Source organism: Caloenas nicobarica, chromosome 2 (assembly GCF_036013445.1).
Source record: "Caloenas nicobarica isolate bCalNic1 chromosome 2, bCalNic1.hap1, whole genome shotgun sequence".
Lineage (NCBI taxonomy): Eukaryota > Metazoa > Chordata > Aves > Columbiformes > Columbidae > Caloenas > Caloenas nicobarica.
In genome coordinates this window covers 126,988,751-127,007,298 of record NC_088246.1, presented here as the reverse complement: position 1 = coordinate 127,007,298, position 18,548 = coordinate 126,988,751, and the positions used below count along the sequence as shown (strand labels likewise).

At 38.0% G+C, this 18,548-nt stretch overlaps 1 protein-coding gene across 6 annotated transcripts in view; it reads left to right on the top strand.

The window, feature by feature from the left end:
* The window catches only part of ASPH (aspartate beta-hydroxylase), a 112,274-nt gene that overhangs the window by 82,401 nt on the left and 11,325 nt on the right, over positions 1 to 18,548 (top strand). For 5 of the 6 annotated variants that reach the window (XM_065627676.1, XM_065627675.1, XM_065627680.1 and 2 more), the window contains 5 exons: positions 4,301 to 4,399; positions 5,048 to 5,137; positions 9,399 to 9,536; positions 14,153 to 14,288; positions 15,140 to 15,231. In XM_065627676.1, coding sequence (XP_065483748.1) covers positions 4,301 to 4,399; positions 5,048 to 5,137; positions 9,399 to 9,536; positions 14,153 to 14,288; positions 15,140 to 15,231 — 555 coding nt within the window. The remainder of the gene's footprint in view (positions 1 to 4,300; positions 4,400 to 5,047; positions 5,138 to 9,398; positions 9,537 to 14,152; positions 14,289 to 15,139; positions 15,232 to 18,548) is intronic. The other variant, XM_065627679.1, reaches the window with a different exon arrangement.

Below are 18,548 nucleotides of genomic sequence, written 5' to 3'. Positions count from 1 at the left end.
CAGGTGGTTTCTCAAAGAGAGATCCCGTAATCGTGGGATTTTGTATAAATATGAGAAGGTAATGAGTTTGCTATGTGATTACTTTGATATGTAGTTTGATATACTTCAGAAGAAATGTATACTGCTCTGATTAAGAATGGATATGCAAACTAAGAACTGGTCCACCTTAAATACATTGTTTTCTATGCTTCCATGGACTTTATCCAGTGTAATTACTCTGTTTTGCAGTTCACTAACCGCTGAAATAGGATAGATCATAGTGATGTTCTGTCCTTGTAAAAGAGCAACAAATAAACACCTTTTTAAAGGAGCTGGATTTATTATTTTTAGAAATCATTTGGGTTTTGTCCATATTCTGGCTATTCCTCAGGCTGAATTCCAACACAGTATTTTTTTTTCTTTGTTGTAATTCAGGATAAATTTACATGAAGAATTTTAAGAAAGGAAACACAGCCAAAGAAACAGGAAGAAGCTCATGTGTACCTGCTTTTATTCCTGGTTATACTGAAGGCTTCTTCCATGATTTTGGGCAGATTGCTTAGGGGCCATGTGGTCTGCTCCTGAGAGCTTTCCTCAGCTGTTGCAATGCATATTGAGAAAGTGACTGGCATATGGTTTGGAGCTTCTACCATAGGTGCTCACTCATGTTCTGTGTATGGTCAATAAAGAGAGGGGCAAACTGTGAAGAGTGGTTCTGGGGGCCTCCAGGAGACATCTTTCTCTTCCCATGATTTTTGAAAAAAATGCGAAACTTCTGTAGTGTGACTGAATCCATCATCTCACTATTGTAGGGTAAATCAGTCATTTGATGGTAAAACATAAGAGAACACAGACAAGAGCATGAACTCAGTACTGCACAGTAGATGCCTCCAATATTTATGATTCCTGGGTTCTGGTTCCCACTGTAAGGATGTTCATACATTTTATTGAAGTGTTCTTTAATGAATCAAGCATGGACATCTAGGAAGAGAGAGCAGACCTCTGGACGCATTTTCAAGAGAACATAGCCCTTGTTCAACTAAAGGCTCAGCTTTTTGCCGAATCCCTCTGGTCCTATTCTTTTCTTCATGGTTTTCAAAGTTCTTGTGTATGTGGTACTTGTTTCTGCACCTCAGGCAAGTTCCCAAGTAGTTGAACACTCTTCTGTGCAGGAGAATCTAGACTCTGAATTTCCCATTTCCTAGGAATCTGCTAGATTCTTGGGCAAAAGGTACAAATGTCCTCCTTTGATTCCTGCTGTAACATTTCTGTCTTAATTCACAGTTTCCAGTCTGTGTTAAGTGTGGGCTGAGCACACGCAACCAGCTGCACCCTTCACAGGCACTGTCCCCTACATTGGCATTACAGTATATACCATTTCAGACCAGACTAACTCGAGCTTGCATCATCTCCAAGGAACTGAATTGGTGCCCAAGGAGTTCTGGTGACTGAAAACTTTCTGCTTTACATTAGATAGCAAATTTACTTATTTACATTTGATTCTTATTTTCCTTTCCAAACTTGTTATGTCTTAGCAGTTGTTTGAAGTATTGCAGTCACATCTTTATTTCAGAAGTCTTAAATATGTGCTCCTTCTTTTAGCTACAGAAGCAATGTGCGTATGAACTTCAGATCAAGAGAGTTTTGTACTTACAAAGTGTACAGGTGTAGTGTGGTATAGTCTGACACAAAATACACTTTTCTAGTATGCCTTTTCCAGAATTTATGCTGAACAACAGATCGAAAATGGTGTCCAACTGGAAAGGATTTCAGTTTTGCCTCTAATATTAAAGCGTTATCTCTTTAACATTACACTTAAGGACACAGAAACATGATGTTAAAAGTAGTACTAGTAGAATTCAGAGCTATTTTAAAATTAAACATAATGTTAGAAGCAGTCCCAGTAGAATTTAGAGCTGGTTTTGTTTTCAAATATCTGCAGATTATGATAAAATACAGTGGAAGTGAACTTTATAAGACCAGTTATTGTGCCAGTAGCACTGTTTCTGCCTGCCATGCTGAGACGTGTCTGCATGGCTCTGTGCAGCATCATAGAGATGCGCATAAGCCAGCTCTGATTGAGCTATCTCAGGTACCAAAAGCAGAATATCCACATTAACACAGTATTCTACCTTGGCTAATTAACCACTGATAGCCCCAGAGGTTAATTTCTATGTTCATTATTAATATTTAATGGGCTATGAGCAGTTTAGTAAAACTTATTTCTAAACATAATTAATATTGCATGCAGCAACAGCAACAGAGTAATACAATTTACATTAAATACTTCCAGTGTAATTTCTGCTGATTGTATCTCTTCACTTCTCTTTAGGGGCTCTGAATGTAGATCATTCCTTAATGCAACTCGGCATAGTTTAAATGAACCGTAATACAGAAAATTCTATCCTGTCTTAATTAATCAGATAGCTTTATCCTATAGTTAAAGGGACTGTAATCAAATTATATGACTAATAAATATTTCTGTCAGTCATTTCAGTTCACCCTGCAGGTACAGATTCTTGGATCAAAATTATACACAGAATGCTGTAGTCAAAAGGTATAAGATGCATAAGGTGGTAGTGTATTCTTATACTAGGAATCAAGCTCATCCTTACTATGACTTGCTGAGTTCACTTTTTGCTAATCATGTATCTTATTATGTACTTCAGATAGATTCTCAAATTGATTATTCCTTCATAGCAGCTGTTTTCTGCAAAAAGAAGTGAAATGCTGCTATTTTTAACTCATAACGTTTTATAGACACATTGCACTGATTTTGGTTTTGCTTGGATGTAGTTTGTATGTAATAAGTTTTGAGAAAGCAGAGAAATTGGCCCGAAGAACTTACAGTTTTGCTTGTAATTATTTTGATTGAAAAATTAGTTTAGACAGTGATTGGAAAAGGCAGAGGGAAATGACTATAATGTATGCAGACATTTCATCGTTGGCATAAGTTTAGTAGCTTCAGAAATGGATTTAGGCAAAAGAAATTACTCATCTGTCCATTGTTTTGTAGACACTCAGCAGGTATCAGCCTCTGTAATTCCACTGACTGACAGGCTCTTGTGATGATCCTCAGAGACTGAGGATCTGTCCTGTTCACCTTTATTTTAAGGAGAGAAGGAAGTGTAACAACAGATTAATTTGACCATGTAATTGATATTGTAAAGAGGTACAAACGATATTGAATATATACATCACAGAAATGTGGAACTGGAAAGTAAATCAAGATATTTTTTAATTTTCCCCTTGGCTGAGACAGACCAAACACACTTAAACTATCTCAGTGATGTTGGGGTACACATTTCAGAACTCAGACCAGCCAGCTTTCACATCTCCTTTCCCTGAAACACTCCCCCATACACTGATCCTTGCCTACAGCTGTCCTCATACTCACAAATCTTTGTCTTGCACAGTCCCCATGAAATATCCATCTCTGGATATTTGCCTCTGCGTTTTCCTTTCCTGCAAAATTAAGCCAGGTTGTAACTCAGACATTACATGAATCTTGTTCAGGGTACAAAACCTTTTAGCTTTATGTAGCATGCTAGGTCTTGGTCTTTGACAAAGGGTGCAGCACACAACTATACAAGAATAATTTATCCCTCACCTTATAGTGTGAAAGTACATTGAATCACTGCTGCACTAGACCTTGCATTACCTTCTTTCTCTTGGCCAGGAAAGTGTAAGATCTTCCAAAGAGTGCTCAAGTTGACCTTTGTGCTGAGAATGCCCTTTGTGTTCTAGGATTTGCACAGTCCCATCATGTGATGCAGGTGTTATTTTACAGCATCTTTCCAAATTGTAGTCACTATGCTTCACAGCATAGTATATTTTCTCTTGCCAAGGCTAGTTTGGCTCTGGTAGAAACCTATCTAATTTTAAACTGTTTGTAGTATATTTCTGTGCTACACTTCCCGTGACTGTGATATAGACTTTTTCAAGAGCAGCTGCTTTCGATCGGATTAGTCAAACCTGGGATAGGTAACTTAAGTGTTAATGAAGAGTATTAATTCTTTAATGTAGCACGCTGTACTTCAAGAGAGGGTGGAGAAGGACAGACAAATAGAAAAATAAAGTAATATAGAGATTCCAGCTGGAATAATTTTACTTCTGAGATTTTAAAGTTTGGCCTGTAACAAATTTTTCTGAAGAAGCACAAAAGTGAATGAGAAAAAGAAAGTATGGCCCAGCCAAGAATTTAACTCTGAGTCAGCAGTGGAAGAAAATGCCATTGCATCACTAAATAGTAATATGTACACTGGTTTGTTAATTTGCATAGATCCATACACGAGTGTTTAATTTGTTTGCTCTCAAACAGGTTCTAAGCCTGGCTCCAAATGATGGCTTTGCCAAAGTACATTATGGCTTCATCCTGAAGGCAGAAAACAAGATAGCAGAAAGCATACCCTATCTAAAGGTAATTTTTTTTTATCACCCCCAGTAAATGTTTTACCAGTAAAAAATACATTAGAATGTATGAAACATGTCAAGCTAGAGGCATTCTAATTACAAATCACAGTTTAAGCTAGTTGTTGGAGTTATATTGCTATATCACTGCCTATGAACTGGAACAAGCCAGTATGTTGAGACTCATCAATTCTAAAACATCAAGTATTTGTTTTATGAGTGGTTATCTAACAGCTGTGAGCCTCAAATTGTTTTGAGGTCGGCAGTATGCTGCAAACTTAAGGTTCTTGAAAGATCCAGAGGAGGCTTGTGTGTACTTCTGAGTGTTTGAGAAGAAATACTACAAAATAAAACCTTAATCCAGCTTTCTAAAATGCTTGCGTATGTGTTTATAGGGTCAGGGGCAAATGTCCATCTCTGAATACACCTTTGTCTTAGAGGGACTGAGGAGAGGGTCCATGGGATTTGGAAAACCCGATAACATTTCACAATGGCTTTTTACTGAAGTATTGTATTCATTCAGCCTAAGTTCGAGGTTACCATGGTGGTTATATTTTATAGCCAATTTCATAGCCTTTCTCTTGCATAGTATTGACAGCCTATATACGGCAATCAAGTGAAGTCCTATTGAAGTTTCTCTTATACTTTTTTTTTTAAGGAAGGACTGGAGTCTGGTGACCCTGGCACAGATGATGGACGCTTTTATTTTCATCTAGGTGATGCCTTGCAGAGAATGGGAGACAAAGATGTACGTGTTTAACATGTTCTTGCTTTAAAGTCTAAACCACTGAGGGACTGCAGAATCCCAGAAAAAACTGTAACGATGGGCTTAATATTGAAAGCATGAGTAGTCCCATTGCGGCAACAACCCAGCATATGTTTGTAGAGGTCAAGACGAGCAAGAGAAAAAATCTGCTCTTGGCGTTACAATAGTGTCTCTTATCATCCCTTGTTTTAGAACTAATGTAAGCTTGCATGGGGCAGTTTGAACCAAAGGACCAAAAGTTTTTCAAAAATTTAATGAAGTTGTTTTTTTAGAGTCAGGGTGTTCGCTCAGTAATTAAATTAGCAAACAGATCAGAAAAGCAGAAATTTGTGCAAGAAATCTGTTGCATGCCAAAGAAAGACAAACTTATGCCAGTGGAAGCCATAAGAGTTTCTAATCTGTTAATTTAAAACCAAATTTAATTTAAAAACCAAATTTAAATGTGTGAATTAGCACTACTGTCATGGTAGGAGGGAGCAAAGGGCTTTTACTGAAGGCTGTTATTAGTAATGAACTTTACTATGGGCATGAATTTAAAAACAAACAAACAGAAACCCACTCGGGTTACTAGGTGGGAAATGTGAGAAGAGTAAGCATAAAAAAGCATAGTGTAAATAGCCATGAAAAGCTTTTTAATTAGTTATCTAGTAATATGTATGAAATATAGATACCTAAAATTCTGTAAAGAATGCTTACCTCTTGAATATCTTGATGCAGTCAGCAGGCAGTTCTCCAATATGAGCTATAAACAGGTGAACTATAATGGAGCCTATGTATGGGATCTCTCTCCAGCCTAGTCCCTCACGTTAACTTGCTTTTTTTTATAAATCATGGAACTTATACATGTTATACATACAGTAGATCTAGAACACTGAATTGTAATAATGTCTGAATTTTTAAAGTAAGGTTGCTTTTCTGAAAATACAATAAAATATTCTTCCAGTTAAGTTTTTTTTAATTTAAAAGTTCATTTACAAATGAGAATTAGTTGGCCTCATTTTGCACTTAAACACCTGTATGCATGCATACACACACAGTCTGCTTGCACGCTTGCTCTCTATCTGTCTGTCCTTCTCTCAACAGAAAACCAAAAAGGAAAACCCTGTATGCTTTCATGGGATATTCTGGGTTGAATGGTTGAGCCTAGAGAGTGTCCCATTGCAACATTTGACTAAAGATACCACACAGATGTACTTAACATACATGATCCGAATCCCCAGGATAATTGTGTGTTGATGTTCATGGAGTTAATGGTCAAATCTGTTGTAGAAAAAGTTTTAATCAATGACAAATTAACTTCTTGAGACAGAGGAGACTTTTAAATTTATCACTTGAAAGTCCACTGTTAATCTAAATTTTTCCTACTGACCTTGCTAGATTTGCTGAACTTTAAGATTTAATCAAGGAAACAGATCAATATTTAAGGAACATGTGAAATTGCTATCACTGAAGGTTTGTGGAAGGTAGATATTCATCTATTAGAGCTAAATTAGGAATTATGAGTGTGGTCTCAGTAAGTGTTAGGGGAACAGTGTTAAGTATGCTCTTTCCAACTATAATTTGATAAAATGCCAAATTGACTTTTAAAAATATAAATTAAAACTGTGGAAGGTATTATAGAACAAAGTACTGTTCACACAGAATATATAAACTGAGTACATCTCAAACAATTTCTTTCCTGGAAAAGAAGATACACTGTTGTAGCTCTCCTAAATGGTACAGCGGTCATTATTTCCTCTTTCCACTGCCAAGATCTGCATGTGAAAAGAAAGGTTTTTCATGGAAACTGGAGACTGGAGAGTATGCACGAGGCACCCTAAACCTACTCCACTCTGTCAAAGGCAGCCTCATAGCACAATTCTTCTAATAGATAAGGATTAACAGTATTATACATCGTGATTATAGCTGATGGATCTTAAAGAACAGCAACATTCATACTCATCAGTCAGTGGCTGGAACAAGTAATTCATCCCCCTTATCATTTGAGCCAACTCCAGACATTGCAAATGAATGTGGGCAGTCAGCAGGAACAATCTATTGATATCCCACTGCTATTACAACTTACATCTCGGGGAACAGATGTTATAAATCATAACGCTTCCATTTCAGAGACAACCAAGATGACATCGAAATTTAAAGATATACTGTGTATTACCCCAAGATAATACTTTTTCTTTTTCCTCTCCTCTCCTCTCCTCTCCTCTCCTCTCCTCTCCTCTCCTCTCCTCTCCTCTCCTCTCCTCTCCTCTCCTCTCCTCTCCTCTCCTCTCCTCTCCTCTCCTCTCCTCTCCTCTCCTCTCCTCTCCTCTCCTCTCCTCTCCTCTCCAGAATTTTACAAAGCTTCTCTATGGAAAAAAAGGATGAAAGCTTATATATGGTCTGCTGTTATTCTGTTCATCCACACTGCCTTTCCTCCGTACTTCAAGAGGGTTATAAATATCAGAGTACCACATGTTTTTAAAAGCTAAAAGAAAATTTCAAAATATAATCTATGATTACAATATTGCGGCTTATGTAAAAATTTGAAAACAAACCCACCCAAAGTAATTTCTTACCTTATATCTGAAGCAAAAGATCTCTGAGATGACACCTTGAAATTTTTAGAAATAATCCATGAAGAATTTCCAATAGCTTTTTGTAAGTCTTAGTAAATCACACACTGTTCTCATGGCTGATTTGTGTCTAAAATGTTTTGGGTTTCCTTCTAGTTTACTGGCTTCAAGAAAAACGTAAATAATAAGCTGACATGAATTGTTCTAGAGATGTGTTTATCTGATTGTACCTTTTGCTTTTCCATTAGACCCCCTCCGTAAAATGATTCCTCTTTACCTTAAGAGTTAGTACTGTGGGTTTTGTCTCAATAAGTCTTTTGGTTTAGCCTCCATGTCAAATGTGTGGCAGATTAATGGACAACTGTCATATGCATGAGTTAAAATAGGAGAAATGTCACTCTTTGAAAAACAAGTAACAATTTAAATAGTTAGTCATGCAGGGAAACTACCATGCCAGAATGCTGCTGGGGACAGTGTTCATCTTGCCCAGGTTTTCCATACTCCTGATGGAAAGAAAAGTGGAGGTTTTGCTGTTTTTGAGGAGAACTTGGCAAGGAGGTGGGTACAGCCAGGGAAGGCGGCTAGTGGTAAAGTGTGGAGGGAGTATTGTTACCTGAAAGCACAAGGGTGAAATTATAGGCTGGTTTCTGTAGAGTGAGATATGAATAAACTTCAGGTTGGGTGAAGGAGTGTGAGAATGTGTTCCTAATTTGGATGAGTGATGCTTAGGTGGAGGTGAGTTAGATAGGTTGCAGACTTGGGAGGGAGCGAATTTCAAGTATTGTATCTAGAGAGGGACTCTGTGCATGACTCCAAGTAAAAAGGATTTTGGATGGTTTCTGTTCCAGGCAGGGATTGCTGCCTGCTTCAGTCCCTCTGCTCAGGACTTCTTATCCTCATATTTCCCTGCTTAGCTGTCCTGTCATATCTTGTTGTCGTCTAAAATATTGCATCTGTAGCAGCAATGCTTGACAGGAAGGAGGCAGCTATATCTAACCTTCTCTGTACACAGTTTATCACAGTGCTACTCATGCTGGATCTTTTCTTTCCAAGCATCCCATTTTCTTTCTTTGCAGGACCTTGTGTTGCTGCTATACCAGAGTAAAGCAAGTTGTGGAAAGGGACAATAAGGCAGGCAAAGGTCTAGTATTAACCTCATTAGGTTTCTACCACGTGGTCAGTTCCAGCGTGGCAACAAATATTTGAAGAAACTGAAGTACATATAAATATTAGATAATTAAGTAACGATTTAGATCCACAAAGTCAGCAGTGTTTTCATCATCACAGCATCTCCACTGGCAGCAGAAGGCAGTCATCTTTAATTCATAGATAGAGAATCAAAACAGAGAAAACAAGGATGACCAAGATGGGAAGCAGATGGATGTCCCAAGGACAGCGTGTAGGTTACCAACCCATATTTGGTGTGAATGGTTGTGAGAAGATTATCTTATTTTGCTAATGTTGGATTGGACAGCCTTGGCCGACTGATGCACTTTGGGACTGTTGGTTGGGGATTTGTTTGTTTGTGGTTTTTGTTTGTTTCCTTGAAGTGTTTTTTACTACATTACATTAAAAGAATAACCCCAGCATCCAAAGAAACAGTCTGTTACCTTACCAAAAAAGTGTGGTGGTACTTTTCTGTGGGAGCTTGACTGATATGAATTTGGTTGTTAACAACTGCAATCTTTTAGGCATACAAGTGGTATGAACTTGGTTACCAAAGAGGTCACTTTGCATCAGTTTGGCAGCGCTCCCTCTACAATGTCAAGGGACTGAAAGCTCAGCCTTGGTGGACAGCAAGGGAAACTGGTTATACAGAACTGGTGAAGGTAAGGCAGTTTGTTTCTGTACGCTTTGATTTTTTTCTTTTTCTTTTAATATCAACTACAAGGTATTAAGCAAAGAAAACGCTAATTTGTAGGGTAAGTACCAGACACCAATCTTGGACTGAGCATAAGGTTTGACTAAGATACTATAAAATGGGCTCAGGCATTTTCAAAATTGAGAATGGGGACAGGATGGCCTAAATGATTAAAAAATATAAAGTTATTATGGTAGACAACTGTAATGTCTCAAGCGCAAAACAACAGCAAACTTGGTAATGTCTGGGACACCCATTGTGAATTTTTAACCAGTCAGGAAAGGCTGTGTCTTTCATCCCTTGTGTAATATTCGGTGACTTCTTTGGAAGCTTTTAATTGCGTAAGAGAAACATCTGTAGATTCCCAGTGATGGATTTAACAAAAGGCAACAACACTGAATTTAGGTTCTTTAAATTTCTTTTCTCTATTTAATGTAAGACAAGTAGTCTGATTACTATTCATAATAATTTAATAGTTTGTGTTTCCAAATTTGCATAATTGTATTATTTTATTTTCATTTTAGCAATTTTAATAAGAGTAAAAAATAAAAAAGCGGGAAAGAACCCTTTTTTTCCCCTTTATGTTTTAATTATTTGTATGTGAATTAGCAAGATTATTCTGCACAAATAATTTAAAAACATACATGTTAATTTGCAAGAGACAAGTTCCTTCAGAGTAGTTGTTTCTTTATACTTAGTTACATAACATGTTAAAAAACCTACTATGAAAGTATGATTTTATTTATTCTTTTTTTTAAAGAAGGAAATTTTAAAAGGAAGATGGCTATTTATTTTGGTTTTGATGGAAGCATAAATAAGTCTAAGAAAAAAAAAAGTGTGATAGTCACACAAAAAACCAATTAGCTTTATGAACTAGCATTTGGGAAGATCTGAAATGTGCACGTATTGAACTCATTCTTGAGGTATGTGTGGAAATAGATACTTCCTGCCATAAACCAGATAGAGAAACTGGGAACTTCTTGTCATACTTTTGCCAAACAAAAAGGAAATAATATATATTATTTTATTGATGTTTTAGAGCTATCTGCGGTGATGTTTTACAGTCTGAATTCTCAGGGAGTAGAAAATATAAACCTTTAGATTAGGAAAGGTGTGTCGAATGATTTATGTAGAAATATTCTACTAATGTTTCTGATGAATAGTATTTCAGGCCTTTGGATCTGGAGATTCAAGAAACTAACTTTCTTGTTTGAGCTCAGCTAAAAGGAAAGCTTACTCTTATGTTTGAAACCCTTGGGACAATTAACTTTCCTTGGCCAGTCTTACTGAGTCATTGCATCATTCTCTGGTACCTTTTGCAGAACCTCAGTATAGCATTATTCCTCTATTCTGGTACTCATTTAAAAATAATAAAAGAGGTGCAATGCGATCTCAGGGACTTTTCATCGGTCTGAAATGAACACATAGGTAATGACCAAGGGAACTTTGTCCTTTCCTCATGTTGTGTCCTTCGACTTTTCGATAGGACCCAGAGGATGCTCTGCCAATAATGTTGCACAGTGAATAGCTGATTGATTAAACTAGATCTTGTATTGTCAGTTTTCTCTGATGGCTTAGATTTTATTAATTAAAAGTTCCAAGTGCAGAAAAAAAAAAGCACAGAAAAAGAGTGAAAGTACTAGCCACAGCACATGTCCATAACGTTTTCTGTAGAGTGACAGCTAGGGCATAGTGGCTTATCTTATGATAGCTAAACATTCATATTTAATGGAGAAATTAAATTGAAATGTGCATTTAAAGTGTAGCTGGATGCTTCAAGTGGAGCCTTGTGTTGAAAAGAGCAGAGGTGGTGCATACAAGTGCTAATGTTTAAGCAGTGTGAGTGATCAAATGGGTGCAAGGAATCTATCTCGAAAGGTTTAAAATCCAGCCTCTTACCCGGAGGTCGTCAACATTCCCCGGTGGAGAACCAGTAACTGATTGTGAATACCCTCCTACTCTGTTTCAGTAATAAATTGAAATAGATTAAAGTCTTCACCATGGCTTTATTTTATAGTCCAGTGGATTAAAATGGATGTGTGGTCAGTAGTTATGCCTCACATGAGTAGTAACCTCTTAATCTCTGCCTGTTTCATTTATGACCATGCATTCAAAGGGTTTAACAGTACAGGGTAGGGATTCTTTCAGTATAATAGTCACACATAAAAATAAACTGATATTAAGAAATCCCTATTTAAATATAGTAATGTCTTTGCCAGTAAAATCTACACTATGGCCAGATGTAAAACAACTGTAAACTTCCACTGCTGGTAGGAACTGTATTTAAAAAGCCATATGGAGGTTTATGGGAATAGGCTGCTGGGAAAAATGACATATGCTCCTAATGCTGGTCGCTACCTGATTCTTTACTTGGAATTCAGGATATTGCACCAGTACAATATGAATTATTTGCTATAACCTGAGGCTTGAATCCCTACATATCATGGAGCATAAGCATATTTAACACTTCTTTAGATACCAGCTCTTGGATCAAGAACTGTGGGTCCAAATCCTGGACTTAGTAATTGTATTTTAATGATGGTTTGCATTCTTACCATTCAAGGTATGCCCAAGAGTCTGTAAAATCAGGGAGGTCGAGCCTGAGCTGTGTTTGAATTCCCCACTTCATTTCTACCTACGAGTTACCTGTTATTCATAGTAAAGCACTATCAGTGTGTTTTGTAGATGGGGTCCAGGTTTTCAGGAGTACAGAGACGCTGTTGATTTCAGGGCAAATTATATCTAAGCCCATTGAGGAGTTAGTTGAAAATCAGTGATATGTATTCAAATCACTTTTGTATCCAACATGTTGGGGAAGGAGCCTTAAAAGGCAAAGACAAACACCTTTGCAGGACAACTTTCAGCCTGTGGCACTTGTGAGGGATTAGAGGTGACAAAGCAGCCGTTGCCTGCAACTCCTTGGACCACCATGCTTCGTCTTGTCTTCATGGGCGAATGTTCCCCTTACGTCTTTCCAGACAAGGAAGTAGGAGGTGTTTGAGGAAACAGAGAAGCACTTGTAATGTCTTGTAACATGTCTCAGTTTTGTTGATCTGTATCACTTTAAAGTGAGGCCAGCGTAAATGTGATTCTTTTCTTTCTCTTCTCCAACCAGTGCAAAATCAGGTACTCAAGATGGTGTTTCCTTTTGTAGATAAGGTAGCACTGAATCAATGCCAGCACTGTGCCCATATTCATCTCTGATTAGGTGGAAATTTTCAGTCTGTTTTGTACCCTGTGTTTTGGAAAAGTTAGTTTTTCAAAGATCTTCTAAAAACAAACAAACAATTGTCTAGAAGAAGAGATTACTGTAATAACAGAAGCGCAATCCTAATTTTCATAGGTCTTAGCCTACCACAAAATGTTCTAGTGGGAGGAAGTCACTGTAGCATAGACAGCATGTTCTAGCCATGCCTTGCTTTGCTGAGCCTTTTGTAATATATCAATGTACAACCTGTTCTGTGGGATCAGTTTGTGTTTGAACTGAAAAAACTCAAGTGGAAAATGCAACTGTTTAATTTAAATGAGGATGGCTAATAACCATCGGGAGTTTTAAGGCTAAAAATGGGCAATTATATCACCTAGTCTGATCTCTGTTATACAGAATTTTGAGTTTTACACAGCTTTACACATCATGTAAAAAGGTAGTGTGGGAACACACCTTAGCCTATTTTCAGTGTGAAATTGATTGAAAATGTCTTACAGAAACACTTTGTTCAAGAGCACAAAGGAAAAATGAAAACTATTCACCCAAAATAAGGTTTAGTGAGCAAAGTAAGTGGCTGGGAAATGGAAATTACTTTTATCCAGATCCATTGTTACACAATGGGTTTTTCATTTATATTGATATAGCATTAAAATGAATTATTATTCGTCGAATAAAAGGTTTTCTAATCTACCTTATTTTTGCAAATAGAATGTCCTAAGGCAGCAGAGAACAGAAATTTTTATTCTATTTTGTGGTTTTGGGTTGTATGAAGTACAAGGCACGTTACACATTTTTAATGGTTGTGTCCATAAAGCATGACCCAGCATTTCGAGTCGTATTTGATCTTCTTCGATAGCATCAGCATGTGTGAGTGAATCTCTGCAAATCTTTTTGAAGTTATAACTTTCAACTTCAGTGGTGTGTTTATGTTTGTCCTCTTTGAACCGTCATGTTCTGTCAGTGCCTGGATTTCCAGGTAATGCGAGTGGTTTTCTAGCTGCAGGAGTGCTTCCAGGTAATATGTGCAGTGTTTAAGGAGATCAATACACTTCTTAGCTTGTGATACAAAATGATCTGTTAAAGAGCCCTTAGGCTAATCAAAAAGCAAGTCAAAGTGAGACCTAGTCTGCAAAGAGATTATTGAAATTTTATAATCCCAATGTAATTGTAGCTGAGGAATGCTATGAAAGTTGTTTTTCCTCCCTTAATATGTCAGAGGGGAATTGAATATAAAAAAGCCTTGATAATGATGATGAACACTTTTTTAAGTGCTTTTAAATTACAAAAAAAAGGTTAATAATGGAAGAGAAAAATAAAATTGTTGCTGAAACCAAACGCAGTAAGTTCTCAGTGCAGTAACATGGCTCTTACAACAGTCCTTAGAAAAGAACTGGAAGCTCATTCGGGATGAGGGGCTTGCTGTGATGGACAAAAAAAGAAACCTCTTCCTGCCTGAAGATGAGAATCTAAGAGAAAAAGGAGACTGGAGCCAGTTTACCTTATGGCAACAAGGTAAAACATTTTGTATTCCTTCTCTTTCCCAATTTCAACTTCTCAGATTACTATAGCGTAATAAAGAGTAGCAACACATTTTTTTTCAGAACTGTTTTTGTAATCCCTGAATCTGCAGAAGAAGGGAACGAATAAAATAGTGTCTGGCACCCCTGTGACAGTGAACAAGAGTTCTTCATTCTAAACCATGTTGTCCCCTAGCACTTCTAACAATCCCTTGAGGGCAATACTGCTCTTCTGGCATGGCTGCCAACCTTTTGCATGGTAATGCATAGTACAGATCAACCTGAGGGAAGATGGGAATGTCAGAGCAGGCACATCCTCAATATTGTGTTGTCAGCTGGGTGATATCTGTCATTCAGAAATGGTATGAGCAAAAGAATATGACTTTAATAAGCCTGCTTCCCTGTCCCTGAGCTGTGCAGTGGGAGGCCCAGCTGTTGGAATGGCCTTAAATTCTTACAAGACTTCGCATATGGGAAAGCATTGTAAAATAAAATATTAAAAGCAATTTATATCAAAACATAATCTGGTGTTGAAATGGGATGATGTTGGTGGCATTTCAATCTGTTTTTTCTATGCAGCCTCATTAATTATTATACTTTTAGAATCACATTTTAAAACTGGTACGAAGACTTGCCTTCACATATAATTTAGAAGTAAAGTTGTGCAGGCTGCTCTGATGTTACAATGTGTAAGTACTTCTGTTTCACAACCTGTAAGATGGGAATAATAATATTTACCTATCCTTCAGTGTCCGCTCTTTGACAGCTTTGTTGTTCTTCTGCAATGCAGAAAACAAGGAAATGTTCGTTCGTTGCTCTTACCGGTGCTCTATGCATTTTCACCAGGAAGAAAAAATGAGAATGCTTGTAAAAGTGTTCCGAAAACATGCGCTTTATTGGAAAGATTCCCAGAAGCTACTGGCTGCAGAAGAGGGCAGGTACTTGTCAAGCTACTTTTTTGCAAAGTCTCAATAGTGGCAGCAGGTGATTTTGAGGAATGTGGATAGAGGGATGCATGACCTTGGTGTATTTGATGATGCCTCAAGCACACAATAAAGTTAACACTAAAAATATGCCAAATTTTAGCACTCAGCAAATACAAGGTAAAATACATTAGCTGAAGCCTTTCTATGGTATCTTTAGTTTAAGCCATTTTGCCTTGTGTTCACTGGGAGCTCGTAGTAGGTGATAAATTACTTGCCATGGGTCAACCAATAAGTAATAATTTACTAAGCCTCAGCCCTAGGTGACCTGGTCTGAGTCACAGCTAACCCTGAGTTCATCAGGAGGATGGATTAGGTCCTTTCTAACCTGACTTCTCCTGTAATTACTCTTGTCTGAAGTTAACTTGACAAGACTACTTCAGTGAGCTCACTGTGATAAACTTCACGCATCTACCCCAGCATGACTGCATTAGACAGGAGGCGAATCACCTCATGGAAGCCAAACAACAGTATTGCTGTCACATGCTTCATTCTTACAGGTTAAGGAAAGAAATTTTGCATCCATCAGCTGTGGCCTTGGGTGCCAACAAAGTTTGTTTCAAGTGTCTGGTCTATACTGACTACTCAGCTACAAATTAGCCTCATTAAATCAGGCAGTAGACTTATATGCTATGGATCAATACATGCGCAGCTGAATGAATGGCCCAGCACAGAAATCATGTCATTCTGTAGCACAGAATTTTTCATTATTCTTTTTAAGTTTAAAGTTATTATATTTTATCTGTAATGACTACATGAGAATAACCTTCGTGTTACAAAATTCAGGATGCAAAAGTTGGAAAACACAGTGCTAGCATAATCCTAAATCAGAGCCTTGAGCGTAGGTGTTCAGCTTTTTCAAAAGACTCTTGCTTTGGAAGTGCAGAAGCACACTAGATGGCTACTGTTACGGGAATGAACAAAGCTATTGCTTCATTGATTTGTTGCAAAAGCTGGTTGTACTGAATATAACTGATGAGAAAGGTAAAGAAAACTGCTTTCTGTGGCGTCCACAGTCAAAACAGATCTGTCCCAGAGAGCAAGTTTTCTTTAAGAGCTACAGTTTTGTTTGTCATTTTTTGGCACCCCACATGTTATCACCAGCACGTTGTATGCAGAAGCATTTGGTATTCATAGCTAGAGCTATAGTCATGTGTTTTGAACTTGTAAAATGTAAAATAGTGTGAAAAATGGTACTACAGAAACCTAAGTCTTACGTCCGGTATTAGGGGATACCTAGGACAATTTTGGTCTTATGCTAGCCATGCCTCAGATTCTCACTGGTAAATTAAATTTAAAATGTCACCTAATCTCTATTCATATATTGAAGCACTTGGAAGCAATGGAAACAAACGTAATCAGGAAATTTGGAATTCTGTGGTAGATAGACCCTTTAGATGCTTTGGGCATCTTGTGTATTGACAAAGATAAAAAGAAATGTAAAGTAATTCACAACCTTCTCAGTGTGGCTGAGAGACTGTATATAACAATAGCAAGTGATTGTATTGCTAAAAATCATATCTTTCTTCTTAAAAATAACAGTAAACTAAAAGCAGCACAGCAGGTTTAATTTTGGCCATTTCTCAACTCTTTGGCATTTGACTTTACAGCCATAGTTCAACTCATGAAGTTCAACTCATGTAGTTCATGAATCTTTATATAGTACTTGAGTACAGCACATACATATAATTCACAGACACATCTAGACTGATTTGTGTGGGCAGATAAAATACACTACAGTAATCATTCTGCAGTGCTGGTATATTAGCATTAAAGAAGTTGTCTCTCTGGGATATTAGTAACTATCCTGCACAGCCAGTTATTTGCATTGCATTCGGGTCTGACAGGGCCATCAAGTTAACACATCTCAGTGTCTCAGAGGTCGTGGGCTGGAGCATCTGTGTTCACCATGGCCACTGGAACTTATCACTTGCTGTCTTAAGAACCTGCTGGTAAGCTGACACCTCAGATGGTGGGAACGGCTAAGGCATTAGGTACAGACTGTCTTCTGCTGATTTTGTTACAGTTGGAGAGCAAGTTAACACCTTAAACCCTAAGATTTATCAAAGTTACCCTATCCTAGACAGATGTGCCTATTCTCAGTTGAAAAGACGCTTCTCACCACTGTCATGCGTTATTCACACTTTCTGTTCATTGAGTTGTTGTAGAATCACAGAAAGGTTGAGCTGGGAAGGGGTGTCTAGAGATGACCTAGTCTGACCCATTGCTCAAAGCAGGTTGAGCTACAGCAGGTTGCTCAGAACTGTGTCCAGTCAAGTTTTGAATACCTCTAAGAACCAACACTCTACAGCCTCTCTGGGCAACCTGTTCCAGTGTACAGTAAAAAAGTGCTTTATGTTTAAATAGAGTTTCCTGTATTTCAATCTGTGTCCATTGCCTCTTTGCCTTTCACTGGATACCACTGGGAAGAGCCCGCCTCTGTCTTCTTCACTCCTCCCATCAGGTATTTATATACATCGATAAGATCCCCTTGTATGTCAGATGCTCCAATTCCTTAATCACCTTTATAGCCCTTCACTAGACTTTCTCCACTATGTCCATGTCTCTCTCATAGTAGGTAGTACAGAACTGGACCCAGCACTTGAAATGTCTCACCAGCTCTGAGTAGACGGGAAGGATAACCTCCTTCAACCTCCTGCCAAAGCTCTCCCTAATGCAGCCCTGGAGGCTGTTGGTCGTCTTTGCTCCAGGGGCACATTGCTGGCTCATGTTCAAATTGTTGTCTATGAGGACCCTACAGTCTTTTTCTTGGAAGTTGCTTTCCAGGCAGTTGTCCACCAGCTTGTATTGGTACATGGGCTTACTCCTTCCCAGTGCAGTACTTTACACTTCTCTTTGTTGAACATCATAAGATTCCTGTTTGCTCCTCTCTCCAGCCTGCCAAGGTCACTGTGAATGGCAGAAAAAAAAAAAAAAAAAAAAAAAAAAACGGAAAGAAAAAAAAAAGTGTATTGGCCACTCCTCTCCAATTTTCAATCCACTGCAAACTTGCTGAGGGGGAGGCACTCTATCCCATCATCTGAGTCATTTGTGAAGCAATTAAACAGTGACCCAGTACTGAGCCCTGGGGTACACCTCTGATGATCCTGGCTGAACTGCCAGGTTTCAATCCACCTCACTGTCAGCCTACCTTGTTTCTATTTCATCAGTTTGTCAATGAGGATGTTTATGGCAGACAGTGTTGAAAGTCTTACTGAAGTTGAGATAAACAATACTCACTAATCTCCCCTCATCTCACCATAGAAAGCTGG